The following is a 22146-nucleotide window of genomic DNA, read 5'->3' as shown; positions in this document are numbered from 1 at the left end:
CGCCACCTCCTCTGCATGGGTTAGACCACGGGGGAGGCTTACCGTACACGGAGGTATAATAAGAGCACGTGTACGGCGCCGGAGGTGCTCCTTGTTAAAAGCAGGGTGGCATTGTAAAATTTTATGAGGTTTGGCGATGTCGAGGTTGGGTTTTAAAGGTGCGTCGCAGAATCCGCATGTCTTTGAGCACTTAAAAGGTCCCGCGGAGTCCATTCAATGCGAATTGGATTTGGTATGCGAGATTGTGTATGTTGATGCAGCCGAACACGCTGAACGCAAGGCCTTCACAATTGTGGTTATAAATTACCATGGTCAACAACTCAAGGCCGCCTCGGCCGTTAGCAACGACCCGGAGAAATCTTAGGAGGGGCTGTCGACCTCGCGATAAACTCAACCTCAGCCTTTCATATAATTGCCGACCCAAAAATAGCGATAAACAACTTTGCCCAAGCAGAATACCCCCTATTGCACTTAAATTGCTACTTTCCCTCTGCATGACAAACCGTTTTAAAGAGCTAATAGGGACACCAGCCCTTTCATCCCTTCCGGAATCTTAGGCTGCCCACACCATCGCCCATAACCCCGCTGCCGGAAGATAGGAGAAGCCCTCATAGGGTCAGTGACGGACGGTATGCTCCCCTATTAAGAAATCCCTCTACGGTTTCATCAAACACGTAACCTATACCCCTAACCCGGTAGCTAGGATATCAATTTCTGCCAAAGGCACCGAATGTCACCTGGGTGAAAATGACGGACGCATTCCTTCCCAAATCCGGTTACCTATGCCCATGTGGCTATCCTGCATTATTCTAAGTTACGCCAACAGATGGCCAACCTTTACACACATATACTGTGGACGTGTTCACGAGGTCCCCCTCCGTGGAATTTGGATCTCTCCCTGTTGAGAGCAGTGGAAGGCCACTATGCTCAGCTTGGACCATCGAATCTAACTCCGGGCTATCGAGCATGCAATCCAGGTGGTCAGAGCCCAAGGACTACAGTCCATCTAGCACGGAAGCCCTTCCCTAAAGGCACATTCAAATTTACGAGTTGCGAAGGGCGTGTGACCGGCTGTCGCACGAGATCAGGAAACCGCTACGCTCTACCGATGTTCACGCTTGCAAAGGTTAAAGGCGACGCCGTGTAGCTATCGCTAATTTGTCTAGTTTGGAAGAAGTCCTGTCGATCTTGACTGTCCATCAGCAATGAGACGCCGAAGGTAAAACCAACTTCCGTTCACTTCAGCTGTGCTGCTGATTGGTTACCGGTTTGCGAGCAGCAGTCGCAAGGCTGGAAAATCAAGGAGTTCTCGAATGCCCTGTGACTGTATGTCACTTTTCGACCGATGCGACCATTTGCAACAGTTACTTTTCGACATAATCGTGCGCACAACGTCTGCAAATCGCAAGTGTGAGCGGGTCTTAGGACTTTCTCCTCGGCAAATAAATGTTTTATTTATTTATTTATTTATTTATTTGCACCCTCAGGGCTTACAAGAAGCGTTATAGAGGGGAGGGGCATTTGTTACATCATTATATATATGAAATACAAACAAGGTGAGGAACATAATTGCATCGGCATAATAGAGACAAATAAGTAATATGGCAACTGAACAAAATAGATAAACAAAAACATATAGTTTACGGTACGCGAAAGAAAAGGAAGTAAGGAACAAAACCTAACAAAAAAAAAAAAAACAGTTTTATATAGGAATAAACTTACTTTCTGAAATATTTGTTAGTGCTTTGCAAAAATGATCGGTGTCGGTGATAGCAACTAAAGACGCAGGCAGGTGGTTCCACTCGTGACAGGTCTTTGGCAGGAATGAATATGAGTAGGTGACTGTGCGCAGCGAAGGGACATGAATTTTGAAACGATAATCCACACGTGGGGAGATATAAGACGCTGGTGTAATGAACCGTGACCTAAGTATCTGGTTATGATAGTAGATTTTGTGAAAAAGAGAAAGACGTGATAGTTTGCTACGAGAAAAAGAAAGGGAAGGTTAAGTGCAATCTTCATATTAGCAATGCTAGCAGTACGATTATAATTGTTAAGAATAAAACGGAAAGAACGATTTTGCACGCTTTCAAGGATTTTCTTTAGAGGGGCATATCCTGGGTCCCATATTGAACATGCATATTCGAGGATGGGCCTGACATTTGTGATGTAGAGTTGTTTTTTTAGAGGTGCTGGGGCTAGGAAGAAGTTACGTTTGAGATAGCCAAGAACGCGGTTAGCTTTCGATGTAATGTATTCAATGTGTTGATTCCATGTGAGATTGTTATATGCACGCCAAGATATTTGTATGAAACAACCTTCATTTTTCCTCACTCACCTTTGCAATGCCTCGCCACGTGACCAGTAGCGCGAAGCCCCTCGTACTCTTTCAGCCTCTCTCTCCACTCATCCTCCGGCTCTGACGGCGCTATCTCTACTCCTCCGCCTCTGGTAGTGCCCGCTGCGCTAGGCCAAGTAATGTGGTGAAGTGATTAAACTCAGGAAGCAAATATGTGTTGAACCCTTATCGCAAACTAGCTCTAACGTAGTTATTTTGCTAAGATAGAGCATCATGATACCAACTGGAAGAACGGTTGCGTGACCATTTTGATCCGAAAGTGGAGAAATCTGCCATTACGTGGAGATCCGTACTAGCTATCGACGCGAGAGCCGGACGTGACTGGGAGCTAGATCTTTAGCGTGCACTGACAACGTACTACGCACGGATGTCTTTTGCGTTTCGCCCCTATCGAAATGTGGCCGCCGCGGCAGAGTTACAAGCCAGGCGCTGAGTGGCTAACCGAGGCACCGGGGCGGGTAGGGCGTGAAAGAAGTATAAATAGGACTGCAGATACCATGGGCAGAAAAGGAGTTAGTGGACAGGGTGTGCCGAGTGGAAGTATCACTGGAAAGGGCTGGAGCACCAGGCAGGCGCCCGCATCAAACCACCTGAATAACTCAATTACGCCAACGTTCAAACAGTAAGGGAAGCATGTACTGCCAACGCCATCCAGTACTGAGAAGGTATTGATACAGTTTGTTCGGTCGAAAAGCAGCCTCAGGAGTTGCTGGTATTTGTCGGAAGAGGCCGTTGTTGATCGCTGAGTACTTGATGGGATTGGTTATTACTGTTAAAACGACGATTAATTAACTTTCGAGAAATAAAACTATATTAATATAAATAATAAAATACAAAGTAAGCAGAACTTGAGAAGTAAAAGATACTGAAAAGTGATTAATTACTGCGTCGTGGTCCGACGTAGCTAAAGAGTAGATGAGCAAACGAACACACGCTACCGCCTCTACTTTAAGGCGAAGCTTAAGCGTCCTTCCCCTTTTTTGCGAAAGCATGCGGGGCCGCGCGTGGGTCACACAAATGTCGAATACAATACCAGCAGAAATAACTTTGCATGCCGAAAACATCACTCGTAAACATTTCACTCGCGGTAGTGAAATGATCTCACATTCATACATATAAGCAACCTTAAGTGTCTCTGCCGAACATTTTTATACATCTGATTTGAATATTCTGGGCCCAAACCTAAACCGAGAGTAATTGTGGTGAGCACCGTCAGCCCTTGCCTGCTTTGCGAGAGTGAAGACTGAATGCAGTAAGGAAACTCACGAAATATAGACACGTGTGCACACATAAAACATCTTTTAGTTCTCGCGTGCTTTAGCTTCTAGGTAACTGAACATTTTTTTTTTTAATTTTTCGAAAGAAAGATTTCCGCGAATATATTGTACACTACTGAGCTAATTGTGTGCGCATGCCTTTGAACCCACAGCCTGCCAATGCCGGACATGTCCAAACGAATCCAAGTTACATTCGAAGAGGTACAACAAAAAGAAGACCTCGCCCAACGCGTGGTTCTTGTGCTGGACGTTTCAGGAAGCATGGAGGTGATCACAAACGCATCCTTTGACTTCTTATTTTCAGTGTTTTTCTTCGTTGCGAACAGTATCTTATAACATATAACAGTACCAGTAGACTTTCTGGGTCACCTTCCCGTCAATCGGTACGTGCCTTTCATTTCAGCCAGAATGTTATGAGATGCCATCCGTTCTTCGAACTTGTTTTCTTTGTCTTTTGGTGCCACCCACATCATTTTAGTTTGTCAATTGAAACACAGTACGTACTACCACCATAGTTTAAGGAACAAAATGTGACTGAAAGATTTTTGAAGTCAACAAGATAAAATAAAGCACATGGTATGACTCGTAATGCTCTGAGTAGGCCTGTAATTATTCTTGGGAGGGAACGAATAAACGGAAAATGAAGCCTACTTCAGTGAAGCACTTAGTTTCGGGCGTTAACCATATAACTTTTCGACGAAAATACCCGTGTGTCCAAAGCTTACTATTCGCAAGATCCACTCACCTACGCCGGTCATAGCGCCTCCTTCCACCCCAGAAGCTCGCAAAGCGGCAGAGCGGAACACCGTTTTAAAAATCAAATTCAAAGACGCACTGGGAAGCAGATCAATATGAAATAAACAAATTAAGACAAAATGCCAAAGCGAATACTGCAAGCGCAATTGGTATTATCAGTTCATATGGACGTCCCTCAGTTTTGGAGCGACATATTCGATCGATTCACTACGCGGTACGAGTGGAGGCGGGTAGTGTGCCATCCGTGGCGCTCACATCAGCCTCTTGCCGCCGTGAACAGAGAGGCCTAAACAAGAGACTCTTACCCCTCCTCTAGTGAAAGAATGCATGGGTGCATCGCAGATAATCACGTCAACGAAACGGTGTTACAAGCGTTAACCTGATGTGCAAATAGCGCAGAAAAGACGCTTGCTCATGTAATGGTTGGTTTGCAGCTATAGAGATGACAAATCAGCGTTGCTAAAACCTTGCATGAAATTAGAGAGCACAGGGACTGAGGCAAATAACTTTAAGAAAGACACCGTGAGAATGAAAAGTTTGAAAGCTTACGAATCCATAAATCGTCACGCAATAACTGAAGAGCAGTCTGAAAAAAAAAAAGAAAAAAAGCATGACACCTTTCGAAAGAATTGGAGGCTTCGTCCCACCTGACAGCAAATAAATGGGAAACAAGAGGCAAGAGTTGAGACAAATTTTAAATCCCCTTCCCGACTCGGCAAAATGTGATCCAAGTATAATCGAGGCGCCATGAAACACCGTTGTTCGGAGCAATGCCTCAGAACAACGGGGCCGACAGTAAACAGGGATGAAGGCAACAGAAGAGCATACCGTGAAGCTGTCGTTATATGTATACGTCTCAGCAACAGTATTCTCCCGTTTCGCAGGACCACAATCGCATCGGATTTCTGAAAGAAGCGGCAAAGCGTTACATCGGGGACATTGAAGACGGCTCCCGCCGACTGGCCATCGTTGCGTTCAGTTACGAAAGCAGGGTGGTCCACACACTGATGCCTGTGAACGTGAACACGAAGCAGGGATTTATGAAAGCTATCATGAGGCTCAACGCACGCGGAGGCACCTGCATCGGATGCGGCCTCGAGACGGCTCTCAAGGCAGGCGAGCCTTTGTTTTGTATTGCGCATTAGCGCGCGTCCTTATGTGTGCATCAACTAAGATATGAAGTTTCCATGCATAGCATTGCGGTAAGATAGGGACCTTCACTTTCATGCTTTTTATTTATTCAAAAATCACCCACTCACTCGCTCTCTATGTCATTCAGTCAGTCAGTCAGTCAGTCAGTCAGTCAGTCAGTCAGTCAGTCAGTCAGTCAGTCAGTCAGTCAGTCAGTCAGTCAGTCAGTCAGTCAGTCAGTCAGTCAGTCAGTCAGTCAGTCAGTCAGTCGGTCGCTCGGTCGGTCGGTCGGTCGGTCGGTCGGTCGGTCGGTCGGTCGGTCGGTCAGTCCGTCGGTCGGTCCGTCGGTCGGTCGGTCGGTCGGTCGGTCGGTCGGTCCGTCGGTCGGTCCGTCGGTCGGTCGGTCGGTCGGTCGGTCCGTCGGTCGGTCGGTCGGTCGGTCGGTCGGTCGGTCGGTCGGTCGGTCGGTCGGTCGGTCGGTCGGTCGGTCGGTTTTTATTTGCAGGCAATCGCACTTTCCTGAATGGCAGTTACATTAAAGGCTTGATTGCCTGACTGGGTCTCTGTCCCTTATAAAGGAAGCGGCCTGCAGCAGTACATCAGACTTAGCACAATAATTCACATCCATAGATCTGAACAGAGTTACGGCGTTAAAAATACACACATACGTTACCTACAGCATTGCTCTATTGACTCAACCAGTAGGACAGGAGTAGGCGAGATCTGTTTCTTCATTATTTGAATCATATTGACCGTGCGCTCATGTCACAAAAACACACGAACGCTTCTCTCGGTAGGCGTAAATCCAAAATATAAGTATTCGATTTAACATGCGTTACATGATATTCCAGATCTTGCCTTCATTATTTTGTTCTAACATTTTTAGTCCTGCGTTTAGGGTTACGGATGTCTTATTGTGTCAAGACAGGTGTGTAAGTAGTGCAGAGTTTCTTTTTACACCAGATATTTTTTAACTGCTTACAGATCGTTACTTTAACGCTACGAGAAATACGTCAGGCCGTATGTGCAGGTTAACTGTACAGCAAGATCTATATTATGTACAGTCCTGAGCAAAAGTGGTGTACAATACTAAGCCGGACAAAGCTCGGAAAAAAATAGCAGTGGTTTAGCTTGTGGTTAAACCTGAAGTTACGCGAGAGCAATCTGCATGGCTACACTTAGGTTCGGCTTGAAAGTAAATACATGGCTTTTGCACATAGTAGTTTACTCTATGGTTTCAGCTTTATTTATGTCATAAGGGGCACTTCTGACCTTTAAAGTGCTATCTAGTAAAGAGCAGAGACATTAGTCTGCCAACCAAGATCCGTATAACTCGTGCTATGGTCTTTCCAGTTGTGATGTATGGATGCGAGAGTTGGACTGTGAAAAAGGCTGACCGCCGAAGAATTGACGCGTTTGAATTGTGGTGCTGGCGAAGACTCTTGAGAGTTCCTTGGACTGCCAGAAGATCAAATCAGTCAATATTGTCGACCATAAACCCTGACTGCTCATTGGAGGGTCAAATTCTAAAGTTAAAGCTCAGCTACTTTGGTCATCTGATGAGAAGAGAGGAGTCGCTGGAGAAAGATTTGATGTTGGGAAAGGTTGAGGGTTGCCGGAGAAGGGGTAGGCAGCGAACGCGATGGTTAGATGGCATCCTCGAGGCACTGCAGATGAAGTTATGTGATGTTAGGAAGATAGTGAGAGACCGGAAAGCGTGGCGTGACATGGTCAATAGGGTCACGAAGAGTCGGACACGACTGAACGACTGAACTGAACTGAAGGCGAAAGCGCCTTTCTCTTCTTCTTCTTCTATATTGCCAGAGGGATATTTTATGATACTTGGATAGGTATTTTGAAAGCCAGTTGTTGGTTGACAGTTCATAAAACTAAGAAAATACCTGTAGAACTGATATCGGCCAGTAATTCATAATATCAATCCAATGTATTGAATTGTATGCCGCAGGCGTTTTTCCCATAAGGGCGCGCACTATACTCCCAAGGTTTACAGCAAAAGTGTTCCCTACTCACTTGCGTTCGTGGGCTACTGTCCTTGACTATATGTAATTCGTAGCAGGGGAGAGATTCCTGTGAAATACTACGCCGGTCTCCATTTTTGTGCCAAGTAAATTCGAGAAATGTACCAAGCCGCCAAATATGTCAGCACTGCACAGTGTCGAAAGCCATACTCCAGGAAACCGAGTCGCTCAATCGAACGTGCTTCGACAGCGACGGTGGACAACTTCACTACCATGGCGGCTGATCCAAAGACAGTTTATGTTGCTTCTAGGAACCGAAAGTTGATTATGCTTCAGTATCATTTTAGGCGAAAACGTTTTTTCGTAGGATTCATTTTCAGAAAGAAAATCCAGTAAAGCGGCGCTTATTTGACTGAAAAGCTATTGAGAGATAAGGAGGGGGGGGGGGGGGGGTGATTGGAGTCCCGAACTGTCCGTGCATTTGTTACAAATGTGATTTGGGCCTCGAGTCCAAGAAACAAAGGCTTTTGAGCAAAGCGACATTTGACGTCGTGAGAGTTTGTGTGGTCACTGACTGATTATCATTCTTTTTTGCTCCCAGCTCCTGAAGACCAGTGCCGAAACGCCGGAAGGTGCATTTATCGTTCTTATGACGGATGGGGATGAGAACATTTACCCGAGCATCAGAGAAGTGCTGCCAGAAATTATCGCGGCAAAAGTGGTGGTCAGCACTCTGGCACTGGGCGCCGAGGCAGACGCGAAGCTCGAGAGCCTCGCCACCAAGACTCGAGGCAAGGCATTCGCTTTCAGCGACCTCCAGGGGAACCTGGCGCTGGAACTTGAGAGTGCCTTCCTTTCTTCAACCACGACCCAGGCTGACACCACTGCGCGAAGCCACTTGGTAGGCCCTATGTTCGCTGATGGTTTCTACCGATGGCCAATGGAACACTTGGCATATGCACACTAGCACCAAACTTAGCGGGCGCTTGAAAACGATAGCAAAACATTTTGGCAGTGTCGGACAGTGAAAGGAGTTTCACGTCTATAACATCAATATATTATATCAATGCACACATCATACTGGTTTATCAGTCAGGCCTCTTTGCAATTAAACAGACATGATTGCTTTCAGCGAGATAAGGCAGTCGTGCCTTGCTGATATAACCAACGTTAGTATAGACGTCTTGAATTATAAATAATTTTTATTGGGAACGTATATTTTCAATGCATTTAGGCTTCGTTAGTAAGGAAATTCGCTTTCTATATAATGGATAGGATGAAAATGTACATAGTCCATTGAAACCCATATATTTTTGTCGTTTATTGTAGACAATGATGCGTACAAAATTTCCACTTCACCAATCAAACGTTTGAGCCGAGATAAATGCAGCGGACTAGGGCATGATGGACCTTTAATTTTGGGGATTTATTGTTTTACACTGCAAACTTTGTAAGTCTGTGTCCCTTACAATTTGCAGTATATTGCATCAATGGCTGGAAAGAAAACCCTATTTCCAATTTGTGCTTCGTAAAAAGCCTAACTCAGCAGCTGCCAGTCGACTGGGTCGTGGGATCTTGCGATGTGAACAGGCATTGCACGAGTTATGTGATCTATCCATAATACGCCATCAAGCGTACTATCGGCGTATCAATGACACCCACAATAATGAGCTTGAGGCTGCCAGATGTGCCTAATTTCAACATCGCTGACCACCGCTATTAACAGAAGCAGCTCCTGATCATTGCAAAATACGTGTTCTTTTGAATACAGTTTTCTTCACGTCCCGGTCGTTATTACGGACGACTAGCTCTATGGACAAATTTTCTCGGGAAAATATTAAAGACGGCACCGCATACGGATGAGATGATTTGAGAAGACCGCGATTCATGTTGCAGTTGCCTTAAGCGTATTATTAACAAGGAGCCAGACTGTTTTCTATGAAAGATTGTCCAAACACAGAGAGTATGTGGTGCAGGATAAGCTGCCCATTTCTTCTCTGAGTCACTGTGACATGCCTGAGCTAAGCGTCGTCGCCTCTGCCGTAGTGTTGAGATTTTATAAGATTAGTCTTTGAGCAATGTATCTGCCAAGCCAATTGGAATATCATTGCAACTCATTTCAATTTGCCGAATATTTTCTGGGAGCCGGTTTATGCGGGAACAATCGATGCTGAACACAATTGATGATCAACATTATCTTTATTAATAGAATCCCATAAATTATGTATTTCAACAGCGCATGCTATACACGGACAGAGGACAAGAAAAAACACACACGAGCGCTCGTGTGTGTGTTTTCTTGTCCTCTGTCCGTGCGTAGCAAGCGCTGTTGAAATACATAATGGAAAACCAGCTAGCCCGTCAGCTTACTCTTTTCCCATAAATTATCGCATACATGCTACGAAGATGGATACATGTACGGAATCAATATTATACTTGGTTGTTATAAGCAGCAAAATAAAAACCAGCTAGCCCGTCAGCTTACTCTTTTCCCATAAATTATCGCATACATGCTACGAAGATGGATACATGTACGGAATCAATATTATACTTGGTTGTTATAAGCAGCAAAATAACTGTTATAATGAGGTTCGACTGCATATCAAACGTTTCTCGCCTAGCTTAAGTTCCCGAACCTGAGACGATGCGGTATATAATAAATAATGCTCGATCTCTTATTATCCCCTTGAACTTAACAGCCACCCTCAACCTAGTATTTACGTTATTCTCAAACAGCATTAGCCGTATCATTTAGTCTGAAAGATTGTGGGATCATGCGTTTCTTATTTCCATCTTGTTTCCATGTATTTTTTTTTATTATTATGACCGCTCTGAATACGATGCCATTAATATTGACTTGCAAATTTTTGCAACCGTCACCTTTCCACTTTTTCGTAATCTCCGATCAATAACAAGTGGTTTCTCCTGAAGGATAATTGAATGAAATTAGTACTCTTCTTTTCTTCTCTTCGGCTATTGATTCGTTAGTTCTACTTCGAATTGGAACACAGGCTGCAATAAATTAATTCTTCGCCACATTCCCGTCTCGCGGTAGTTGGTGGAGGCGGAAGAGGAATTCCTCGGCGTGCTAGAGAGAACATTCAGAGTGGACGCCGACGTTGGTAACAAGACTGTGGTGCACGTGAAGCGAAACAGTCCTGGTAATGTGCGAATCCAAGCTCGACTCACCGATCCTAACGGGCGGTCGTGCACTTCCTGCCTGGAGAGCTCGAAGGGAGACGAAATAGCCATCGCCATTCCTAGTCCCGCAATGGTAAGTCGCCCCTGAATTTATTATGCTCCTAACATGCTTTGAGATTTGATAGGAGACACACCTTACAAGGCCAAGGTGCCGATTGAGTTCCAAGGTTCGTTTTATTCAGGAAGGTCTCAAAGCCTTTTCCTATCTTGTTGTTGGACATGGATGAAGATGGCGGGAAGCGTAGTCTTAAACTAAGAACACAGGATGATATATTTGCAGCATATATGTACAGAGACGTATTACAGCACAAGAACGGAAGTAACAAAAAGAACAAATTTTGCAGTACTGCGCCCATCGGCTTTTACTCTAGGCTTTAAAGCCGAAGCATTGCCGCGCCACATGCTGCCAAAAAAACTGGACTGGCTGCTCATTGTTTCAGCGGTGAATTTATAGAGCCGATGAACAACATTGCTAGTGGCGTTAATTGCTAGTGGCCCGCCCAAAGCAACAATTAACCAGCAAAACTCATACGCACGTAGCACCACCATTGTAGGTCGGGCACAGCCTCGCACCCAAGGCTCGGACAGGTCTTCAATGCTCGTTGTGAGGCAATTGATGGCTGGTGCGCTAAGTGAAGTATGGAACTAGACTGTTCTTCTACGCTTCACAAGAAAGAAGCGTCCCAGATTTATTTAGCTATCACTTTGGTAGCAGCGCGATTTGCGAAGTTCAGAGGTATAAATAGTTACTAGTAACCCTTATGAATAATATGTCGTGGTTCGCACACATCTAGGAAACCTGGGCTCCTGCTTTTCAAAAGGTATGCTTTCTAAAAAGAAAGTTAAAAATTATCCCATAAGTACAAAAAATTTAGCGTATAATGCATGCATAAGGTCCAAGTTGGAATATGCGTCACTACTGTGGGATCCATACACCAAGAAGGGTGTGGAAAAACTGAAACGTGTTCAGAGAAATGCGGCAAGATTCATATATGGCAAATAAAGAATACTAGATTCTGTTTCGTTGCTTATGCAAGAACATCAGATTCCAAGGTTAGAAATAAGGCGAAAAATATATCGACTTCTATTACTTCATAAATTTCTGTCAAGAAAATTCCTACTAAACTTTCCAAATTGCGTTTATCAAGCTACTGCTAGAAGAACAAGGCATACTATACAGCACACTCTAGCTCCAATTTTTGGCAAAAAGAAACTCTAATCAGGATAATTTTTCTCTAAACAAGTGAAAGACTGGAACAAACTGCTACCAATTGTCCTTGAGTTAAACGACTTCGTAAAAGAACTTTTTATACAGACAAGGGAGCCTTGAGTTGCACTCCGTTATTGAATTTTGTCCTTCATTCTTTTTACTGCAATGCCCTTCCTGCTAGGGCCAAAACATTGGCCTGCAGTATGGTTAAATAAATGATCTCTCTGCCCACCGCCCCCTTCCCTCCCCCTTCCCTTTCTTTTTAAGCGCCAAGGGCCGAAGGGAAAAACTATGAGTCACGTAGCGGCTGCACGAATAGTGGTAGGGAATAGAGGCATTAAGAATGACGCTTCCGCTTACCACTGCGCCGTCTGCCGCTGCCGGTGCTATCAATAGGCATGAACAGGTCGCCTTGAGTGCATCAGATGACGCCACGTGCATGTCATATTGCAGCGCATCCTGTGTACTGCTCTACATCCGAGGCGCCGGGCGTAATCAACCGGCCGCCAGTGTTTGAGTGCACTGATTTGTCCCGGCACGGCAGGTGTCGGCAATAATTAGGCTGTTCAGAATTTATATCTGAAAGCTGAAGGACCCTGAGGAAAATTAAATCATATATCCCCATTCAAGAGGAGTATTTTTTGTTCAACTGGGGGTTGTAAACCTCTTTCAACGCTTGCCAGTCAATAAGAACTGAATTACAGCTCGGATTTGAAAAGTAGTTAGAGACGCAATAGGCCAGGCCAGAACGCGGGTTCTGTCAGGATAATTCATCAGGCCTCTGTAAGATACGGTTGTGCAGATGTTCATGGGAAGGGTTTCTACTTTCAATGCGCAGAAAAAAATATTTGCTTTTAAAGCTCTTCATTCAACAGTTGTGAAGCAACTGTAAAATACTTTACTACAATTTCATTTGCTTCTTAAAATTTTCCTGCCCTCACAACAAGCAATACTTATGAAACTTTTCTGAAAAGTTTTCATCGAAATAGCAAAATTTTGCGTTTTAAATTTCTACCGCCGTCACTAGTAATTATGATAGGCATAAATAACAATTAGAAGCCTATTAAAATAAATGCAAGAATTACAATCCCGCCGAGAGCGGATATGCATATATATTTACTGCTAGGGTGCAGTTATGAATATAAACAAACTCTTAATTTTTTTCTAAACTTTCTGGGATGTAAAGCAGTCGCCGTGATGCTAAATTACTGTTTCAAGGCAGGCACGCATTTCATGCGCACAGAAAGGTGATGTAGGGGGTCAGTGGTGTACGCAAAGATGGTATTGTATTATAAAAGGGAGAATAAATTAATTTTGCAAACAGCCTTTAAGTGTGGCCTGACATTTCTCTGTTTGCGAAATAGCAAGCGATAAGTCCATTTGTGTCCCGCACTAAAGGCAGCTCTAATAGTAAAGTGTATTTTGCAGTAACAAAGGCTCCCAAAAGCACTGAATAATAAAACTGTCAGATGAATGGCCTAACTGTATACAAATTCGAAATAAAAATGACAAAAACTGCAAGTTTACCCCTCATGAATTGCGGAATGGATAAAACTGAAAACTGAAGAAACTACCTATGTTCAACCCTGCGCATCCTTCAATGTACATTGCCATTTTTCAAAATCTCAAAGACATTTTGTTTTCACTATGTGCTGGTGGGTTACTGCCAACTAGTGTATTTCTCACACAAACTCATTGCCACTTTTTTCGCTTCCACAAGGTTGGGACGTGGACACTCCACGTGGCGAGTCCCTCCTCAGTGCCGGTTGAGGTCAGCATCCGGGTCAAATCTGAACCAAGCAAGGAAGACGACGAACCAATTCGAGTATCCTGCCAGATGGCCAACATGCTTGTAGACAGGGTTGACGGAGCGGTAGTCTACGCCAAGGTGACTAAGGGCAAGAAGGTTGTTCTAGACGCCGTGGTCTTCGCCACAGTTTCCCGCCCAAAGACACCAAACAATCCGCACGCTGCAGTGATTCCACTTCACGACGACGGACGCGGTGAGGACCATTGCTCGATGTGCGGAGAGTTAGTTAGTCGACTCATTTTCATAGCGCAGTTATAGCAAGGGTGAAACACGAGCCACATGAGAAAGCCTCATATAACGCCGCCGTCGCAAGTATCCGCAGAATGTGGCGCCGGAGGTCGTGGTCCCAAAAGGGCACGTGACGTCGTGGAAAGATGTATGTCGTCTCATCAGTCATGCATTATCGTTAGTAGCTTAATGCTAAGTCATATAACGCAATAATCAGTCATATGACGTTATAACCAGTTGTGTAATCGTGAATAATGAAGTGTTGTTATGATCTCCCATGAAGCACAAGAGAATAACGGTAGAAAACTTCTTATGCATAGCATCATCAGTTCAGTTCAGGCGTTCAGTCGTGTCCGACACTTCGTGACCCTATGGACCATGTCACGCCACGCTTTCCGGTCTCTCACTATCTTCTTAACATCACACAGCTTCATCTGCAATGCCTCGAGAATGCCATCTAACCATAGCATCATATGTGAGTTATATGTAACTTATGCTTGTCATGTGACGTCATGACTAACTGGTGATAAGAAGTGTGACGTGTTTTAGGATGACTTGCAAAAAGTGATGGCGTGAGAACCGGGGTCACGTGACAAAGACATGTCATGGGATTCAAGATCATCAGCAGCAACAAATGCTGATGCTTTTGCCTTTCTCCACTGAGGCAGTTTTGAGTGAAGTGCCTTCGAAATGTTTCACCCTTTTTATCATACATGGTGAAATTACTTTTGAAAACTATTTAAATTATGTTATTGCAGAGATGTAACTGAATTGTATTACAATTACACCTTCTCAGTAATTCATTTGCTTTTAAGTTACTCTTTAGTTTTTATGTTAAGATTGGATGAAGCTAGAAAATAAAACAATTTCTCTCTAGACGCGACGTACACATTCTTTCGTCTTCCTGCCAAATTACGTCGCAGACAAATATTTTCTCCCTATTTCCTACAGCGCGTGCCGTTACAAAAATAAGGGAACGGATACAAAACAACAAAAACTGAAGCGTGGTCAAACGCTCGTGAAATTAGCGGCAAACCCAGCGTTTTGCTGGCCCTAAGCTGTGTCCACCGTTTGAAGGCCCCGAAGAGCTAGGTTATTTATCGCTTCTGTGGTCCCCAGGATCGACCTCGTCACAATGCGCTTAGCAATTCTCACGCCATGGATCCTTCCGCCTGTCTCTCCCACCCTCTCTCGCCCCCTGGTGACGAGTGTAACCAGGCACCACTGTGGCCGGTGCAACAGTGAGTGCCACTGCGCGCTCCCAACTAGTTTTGAACTCCGGCCGTTTTGCACCACCTCTCCCTTTGGCGGTCCCTTAACGCATTACATCCTGCTGCTTGGGGAATGTTTGCAGCTACCCACAGAATAGCCGCACTAAGTGAACCGGCTACACAGGACACAGGAGGTCTGAGACGCAGAGTTCAGCTCAATTCTGTCTCCTTTTGCCGGTCCGTTACGCTGGCCCAGACTTGCCGCACGCCGTTTCTGCTTTCGCGGCACTCTACAGAGTTGTCTATTAACAGAACAACAGTGATGAACTTTAGTAAAAGTAATCTTGAAAATAATTAACTACTTTTGCTGGAAATCGCTGCCAAAATGTAATTGCTACATTAGTAAATTACCAGACAGAAAAATAACTAATTACACCACAAATTGCCGAAAAAGTAATAAAGCTACAGTAATTACTGCAATTAAGTTTCTGCCATGACAGCTTGTTATAGTGCAGCGTTATATATGAGACAATCAAATGGATTACTAAACTTCTCAACCTTCATTTTATTGAGGCCGAGAACGCAATCTTTTGCCAACGGTGTATTATATATAGAGTGCGAAATATTAAGATATGTGGTAAAGAGGGAAATATTTAATGGGAGAAGATTTGAAATATTTGCCCCAGGTGGCCAGCCTCCTCAAAGGTTATGAATTGATTTCTCATGGTCTCTGTTAATAATTTAATAACTATTTATATTCGAAACCTGGACACATAAGTTGCGAATATTTTTTACATTGACCAAAGAAATTAATAAATCACATTAACCCATCCCATTCCCTAATTTTCTTTTCCTTGTTTGTTCCTTGTCTCTTTTCTAATCTTATTTCTGTCACTTTTCCTTCTTTTTCTTTCCTTCCGTTTTTCTTCCTCTTTTCTTCCTTTCTGGTTTTCGTGTAATTTCTTTCATTCATTTCTTATACCTTTCATACTCCCGTCAATATTTTATTATTTTACCTATAAATGAGAAACCAATGCTTTTTTTCCCCAGACCCCGATGTTCACGCAAACGATGGAATCTACAGCGGCTACTTCACCCAGTTCACCGGCAGTGGCCGGTATGCTGTTACCGCGCACGTTTCCGACCAGAAAACGACTCGCCTGGCCAACCCGCAGAGTGGCTCGGGAAGCTTTTTCCCGACATCCTTGTTTACGACTACAATGGGTGAGTCCCTTCGTCTTCGGCAGATCTAGCCGCTGTGAATACACTGAGCATGTACCGATCAAGAAAACCAAGTCTTTGCTGTGATCACACAGACTACAGCTGAATGAAAAGGCCACAGGCGTAAATCCAAGACAGCTTTATATATTTTTACTGCATGGCTTGGATAATATAACGCCAATTTTATTTTGAATTTTACGGCATTCTTATTTTTTTTTTCCAAATTGCTGGCCCATGTGATGGGCCGTGCCGTTGCTCAAGATAATGACGAATGCAAGAACTGTATCAATAGAAGATATTTAGAGCCAATGCTCTTATCTTTTCGAGGCCATGTTGTCACTACTTTGTTTCAGCCCGAAGTATCGATCTCAGATTCCGCTCCTCTCCTCACTTCCGGAGCGACCACGTGGCAATATGTTCCGACGTGCACGCGGAGAACAGTTGTGTCGAGTTTATGTTTAATTGGACAAAACAAATAAATTAAGACTCCAACCAGTAAAATACAGTTTTATATTTGGCTTTTGTTGTCGTGCTGGAATTTGTGCCTGAGCAAAAAATACGCCAAGTAATGTTTAGGTTTGGGCTATGTGTACTTACACAGCTCGTGTTAAAGCTGAGGGAACAGCACGAAAAAACAAAGCAAAAACAAAGACGACGGAGAGACACGCCGGCAAGACGCAGACTGTTTACAAATGTATTCATTCAGTCAGGAAAGAACACATATCTAGGGCAACAACCACCACTCTTTGTGCAAAAAGAATCTGTAACAAAGAACAATGAAGCAAAAAAAAAAAAAAGCTAAAATCGAGGGGAGAGATTATAATAACGAAACATTTTTGCTCAAACGTGAACAGTGAGCAACACGCACCACTCAGCTTTAAAAGGCTGTAGGAAACAAGGACGAAACGAATGAACTGGTAAAAAACAAAACAGTGCACCTGTGTAGACAACTGGTATCTTCGGAGGTCACCGTGAAGTCTATAAAAGGTTCCAAAAGTGATAACAAGGAACCATTTGTATACAAATAAAAATAAATCGCCGCAAAGAAGCGTCAGACAACAGATATACATGGCTAAGCGAGAAATGTAAAGAGACAAGAGACTGTTTCTAAGATCATCAAGAACACACCCTCCAAATATCAGGAATAGGCTGCGCATGTCTTTCTAGAAGGAAATGCGGTTTATAAATGATCGAAACGAAAGGTGTGATAACACACTCCTTCCCAGCTTCATTGGTATGAAAGCAACCTACTAGGTTATGTTGTCTTTAATATTACGTTTCAGTTGTGCGTCTGGTTGCATCTTTACAGTACAGTTCCTTTTGCTCTTGCATTCTGTGTGCATGAGGTGCTTTTCACACATGACTTGGTCTTTCGATCATCCAGCATAGCACAGACTTTGTGACGCTTGCATGGGGCTGAGAAACAATGTTAATTAAAGAAGTAACGACGCGTTAGCCATCTTCACTTGTACAGATACGGATGGACATGAACAGGTGATTCTGTCAGCATTAGTTTTTGAGTGGCACAGAAGAACATTTCAGCTTAGCGCTTGCTTGTTCGTCGCATGCGTAGATGACGCTTCTGCATCCGCTGAGCATCTAACCAGGCGGGGTCACTTGCACATGCACACTGGCTGATGGCGGTCCCAGGATATGCTGCAGTGATGGAAATGTACACTATGCTTATACATTCTATTGCACATCTGGTTCACACGACAGTGCGCTGTAGGAGCCCAATTTTATAAGCGTTGTAATTCGGTACTTGTTTTCCAATGTTCTAAACTAGACATGGTTTACCAATTCTCATTCTCATTCTTATTTCGTTCATTTGATCACCGTGCACTCTAGAAGTAGCCACGAGAACGAGCTTTGAACCGGCTTTCGAGTATCCGATAGATGACTTCGTCGTGGTCAACACCACCACCGAAACGGGCAACGCCACTGGCCCAGCCGGGGAGACTGTAGACCCCTTCCAGAGGGTGGCGTCTGGAGGCTCCTTCCAGGTAACGATGGACATTGTGGAGAAGCAAGTTCCGCCGGGAGACATTCGGGACCTCAGAGTAACTGATGTGCGCCCGGAAAAGAACAACACGCTCCTGGTGCAGCTAACGTGGACGTGGCCTGGAGCTCACCTGACCTCTGGGAACGGTAAGCGCAGAAGAGACGTGTACTTTGCAGGTCACATTTGCTTGAAATGCTTTTTAGGCGCAGTATTCACGCAAAACGAAAGCTCAGTAAAATGGTACTGATGCATGGAAAAGATGTGTCGTGTGACATGTTATTGAACGGGGAGTTGCTCCCCAATTTTGCGGTAACCCGAGGAGTGCGGCAGGGTTGCCCATTGTCTCCAGCACTGTTTGTCCTGTCACTGGACCCACTGCTGCGGCGCGTCGTCAGCGAGCGTCGCATCCGCGGCTTTCCGGGGATAGGACAAGACGAGGTGAAGATAATGGCGTACGCCGATGATATCTCCCTGTTTGTGCGTGATGGACAAAGCCTGCAGAGGTTCATGACAGTCTTTAGAGAATATGCATCGCTCTCGGGAGCAAAACTGAATGTAGGAAAAAGTCACGCTCTCCGCTTTGGCAGCTTCCAAGAGGCACTACCAGAACCGATCCCCTTGGTAGAAGCTGTTAGGGTACTGGGAGTACTCTTTCAAGAAGGAGGAGTATCCCCAGCTACTTGGACCCTGAGTATCGACAAAGCCAACAGGGTTTTCGCAAACGCTGCGCGGTTTGACTTGTCAACGGCCGCCAAAATTGCGGTAATTAAGAACAGCGCGCTTGCCTTTGCGTTCTACGTGGCAAGAGTGGCAGTGATGCCAAGGCGCACGGCAGGGAGACTCTCCTCCCTTGTAGGCACTTTCCTCTGGGGAGGACAGACAGCCCTAGTGGCGCGACATCTTGTGCAACTTCCCCGTAGTAGAGGAGGCCTCGGTGTACCGTGCGTCCAAACGGTTGCGCGGACTATGCTGACCAAGCTTGTCGTCGGACTTTTGGACCAAGCAGATTACCCAGGACGGCCCCTGCTCTTGTACTGGCTAAGCACTGCGAGGAGGGCCTTCACCCCTCAAAGACATTTGGGGCCGCGAGCAGAAACGCCGCACCCTTTCTACCAAGCGGCCGCCAGGTTCCAGGAAACGCTTAATGTAGAGCTGCCAGAGGTAAACATAGAGGAAGTGCCGCCAACCGAGATAAGCGCCCTCATGGCGTGTGCTCGCCTCAGCGCAGAAGAGGCGGAGCGAACCGATTCTAGGAGATGGAGAACATGGGCCGCAAGCACAATGCCAGACCAAGTTAAAGACTTCGAGTGGCGACAGCGGTGGGGCGTACTCCCGACCCGGGATCGCCTCTATCGATGGGGGGTTGTCCCCAACAATCAGTGCCCGCAGTGCGGAGCACCGGAGATTGGCGATCATTTCGCTTTTGAGTGTCGGGTGTCAAAGGTTATGTGGCACCTAGTACACCGTATGTTTTCGGTGCGGAGAAACCAACCGCGGGGTGCATTCGCGCGGCTAGTTGTGGCATGTACCCTTTTTGTCTTGTGGAAGCGCCGCTGCCTGGCGGAAGCACGCAGGCAGCCAGTACGAGCCATGTACCCGGCGCTGCAGAGCCTGCGCCTCCTGCTCTGGGAATACCTGTCAGAGCGGCTCGAACTAGACGGGGAGGCGCGGTTTCTGCAGCGTTGGCACACACGGTTCTTTGTTGTGAGACCAAATGGGCTAACGATGCCGACATTGTTGTATTGATGACCACATGTAACGCGCGTTGGATCATAACATGTATGCATGTACATCCCCCCCCTTTTTTTTCCCTTTCCCCTTCTAGTGCATTGGGATGGAGAGATTTGAGTGGTTCTCCCATTATTATTGTATATCCCTTTTTTGTACCAATTGATTGAAATTGTATAAAGGATAAGCAGACTCTGATACGAAGATAAGACTGTTAATGTAAAGTGACTTACAACATCTGTATTGTATTGGCACATTATTCGGTATCCTTTACATATAAGTGTATGTATATTGTGGTTCACATTGTGAATGTATCGTGCTCTATCAGTTTGGAAGTCAATAAACTTCTCTTTGTGTGTGTAGTATTAAAGATAGGAGACCGGCACGGGTGGGAAGAGGAAGCACTGGCGAGGTTTTCATGATTTTTTTAATCGTTGTACTCTTCATGCTGCTTTATCGTGCCATTTAGTCATGGTTCCTGCGACAAATGGCGAATTATGCAAATATTACAGTGTTCCGTAAAACAACTGCTCTGAATTACATTGCGTTTTCTTAGAAAATGGTAACTAATCCCATAAGCGATTGTGTGTACTTCAGATGAAGATGAGCCTGAAAGACGAATAGCACTCCACAGAGTGTTATGCACATCAGAATCTATTGCCTTCTTGACTTGGCAGAGAATATGGGCTACGGACATAGTTCAACGATATAGCATATACTTGTACTTCACCATAAAAGGCAAGGTCCTAATGAGTGTGTAGCAATTTCTAAATCGGAAGGATACCAACAGTTTCTGCCGATGAACTATGCCTGGTCTTTTCATGAGCATAACCGACATAAACACCACCGGGAACCGACAGCTTAGTGCATTGCCGGATCTTCAAGGATAAAAAAAAAGTGTGGAAAAGCCCACTTCCCTAGAAGATAAAGCGAGTAAATAGAGCTTCTGGGTCATTGGTCGCATTCTTGGATAACAACTGCAGCGAATAAAGACGTCCACACAGATCAGGATTAGACGCCACCAAATTTCCTGCCTGCAAGAAAGGCGTTGTTAGCAGACCTCTTTTTTTTTTTTTTTTTTTTTTTTTTTTTTACGTTGCGGAAAGATTCACTATTTCCAGACGGAGAAATGTGTAAATGTACAGCTAAAAAGCATCTAAATAATTTGATGACCAAAGAGAACTGCTACTCCTAATCTCGTGCTGACTGCTCAGAGGGCAAACAGAAATGCCAGAAACGGGCTCAAATGCCGGGCTTGAAGAATATTACAATTGTGAACACAGCAGCAACCAGATCTAGAGGATGTCTTCGAAGCCTGTATTGTACCGTTAAGGTTCAGGGCGCGTGCATGACCACTCCCTACCATTGTAAGCAGGGCACGTGGTGTGCCTAGATAAAGACTGTCGTTGTAAAGTAACCTAATGGTCGTTTTGTTCCTTAAACCCTTATTAACGCTTTGGGACGTTAAACCCCACAAACCAAACCAAACCAAACCTTATTAACGCTTCTTCTTCCTCGTATATTAGCGTCTTTGCAATAAACAGCTGGTTGTCAATCAGAGCTCGTGTCGAATTTCATTTCTGGCTCTCGTATCTGCTGCGCTAGAGCCTTTGGACGAAAGTAAACCAACAGCCCCATATCGTATATTGTTGGGTCTTTTATATCGTATATCATCAGCGCAAAATTTCTAAGTAATTAGTCGAGTATTTATTTATTACTTGACTTCTGGTTCAAGGATCAATTTTTTTCTGTTCATGAGAACGCGATACAAAGCAAAAGGAAAAGTCAGGGGTAAACCAGTCCCATCCATGCAATCTACACCCGAAAATTGCTATAACTCCTGGCGCTCCACAAATTAGATGTATCATTCAGAAAGACACCATCAGAAACTAGCCATGCTAGTCGACTCGCGACATGAAAATGACTATCTCCACACGCGCCCTTTCTATGCATGGAACTGCTTATTTTTCAGTCTGTAAAACTTTATATGATTCGATTCGAGAGAGAGAGAGAGGGGGGGGGGGGGGTTGGGA

General features: G+C 44.8%; 1 protein-coding gene across 1 annotated transcript in view; it reads left to right on the top strand.

Moving 5' to 3' along the window:
* Positions 1-22146, top strand: part of LOC146178112 (calcium-activated chloride channel regulator 1-like) — a 36266-nt gene that overhangs the window by 10539 nt on the left and 3581 nt on the right. The window contains exons 7-13 of the mRNA XM_084577939.1: positions 3789-3903; positions 5277-5504; positions 8104-8403; positions 10558-10776; positions 13634-13916; positions 16213-16386; positions 18232-18531. Of these exons, the coding sequence (XP_084434065.1) occupies positions 3789-3903; positions 5277-5504; positions 8104-8403; positions 10558-10776; positions 13634-13916; positions 16213-16386; positions 18232-18531 (1619 nt within the window). The remainder of the gene's footprint in view (positions 1-3788; positions 3904-5276; positions 5505-8103; positions 8404-10557; positions 10777-13633; positions 13917-16212; positions 16387-18231; positions 18532-22146) is intronic.

This window comes from Amblyomma maculatum, chromosome 9 (assembly GCF_055883805.1).
Source record: "Amblyomma maculatum isolate TAMU_Amacu chromosome 9, ASM5588380v1, whole genome shotgun sequence".
NCBI lineage: Eukaryota > Metazoa > Arthropoda > Arachnida > Ixodida > Ixodidae > Amblyomma > Amblyomma maculatum.
This window is presented reverse-complemented; position numbering and strand designations above follow the sequence as displayed.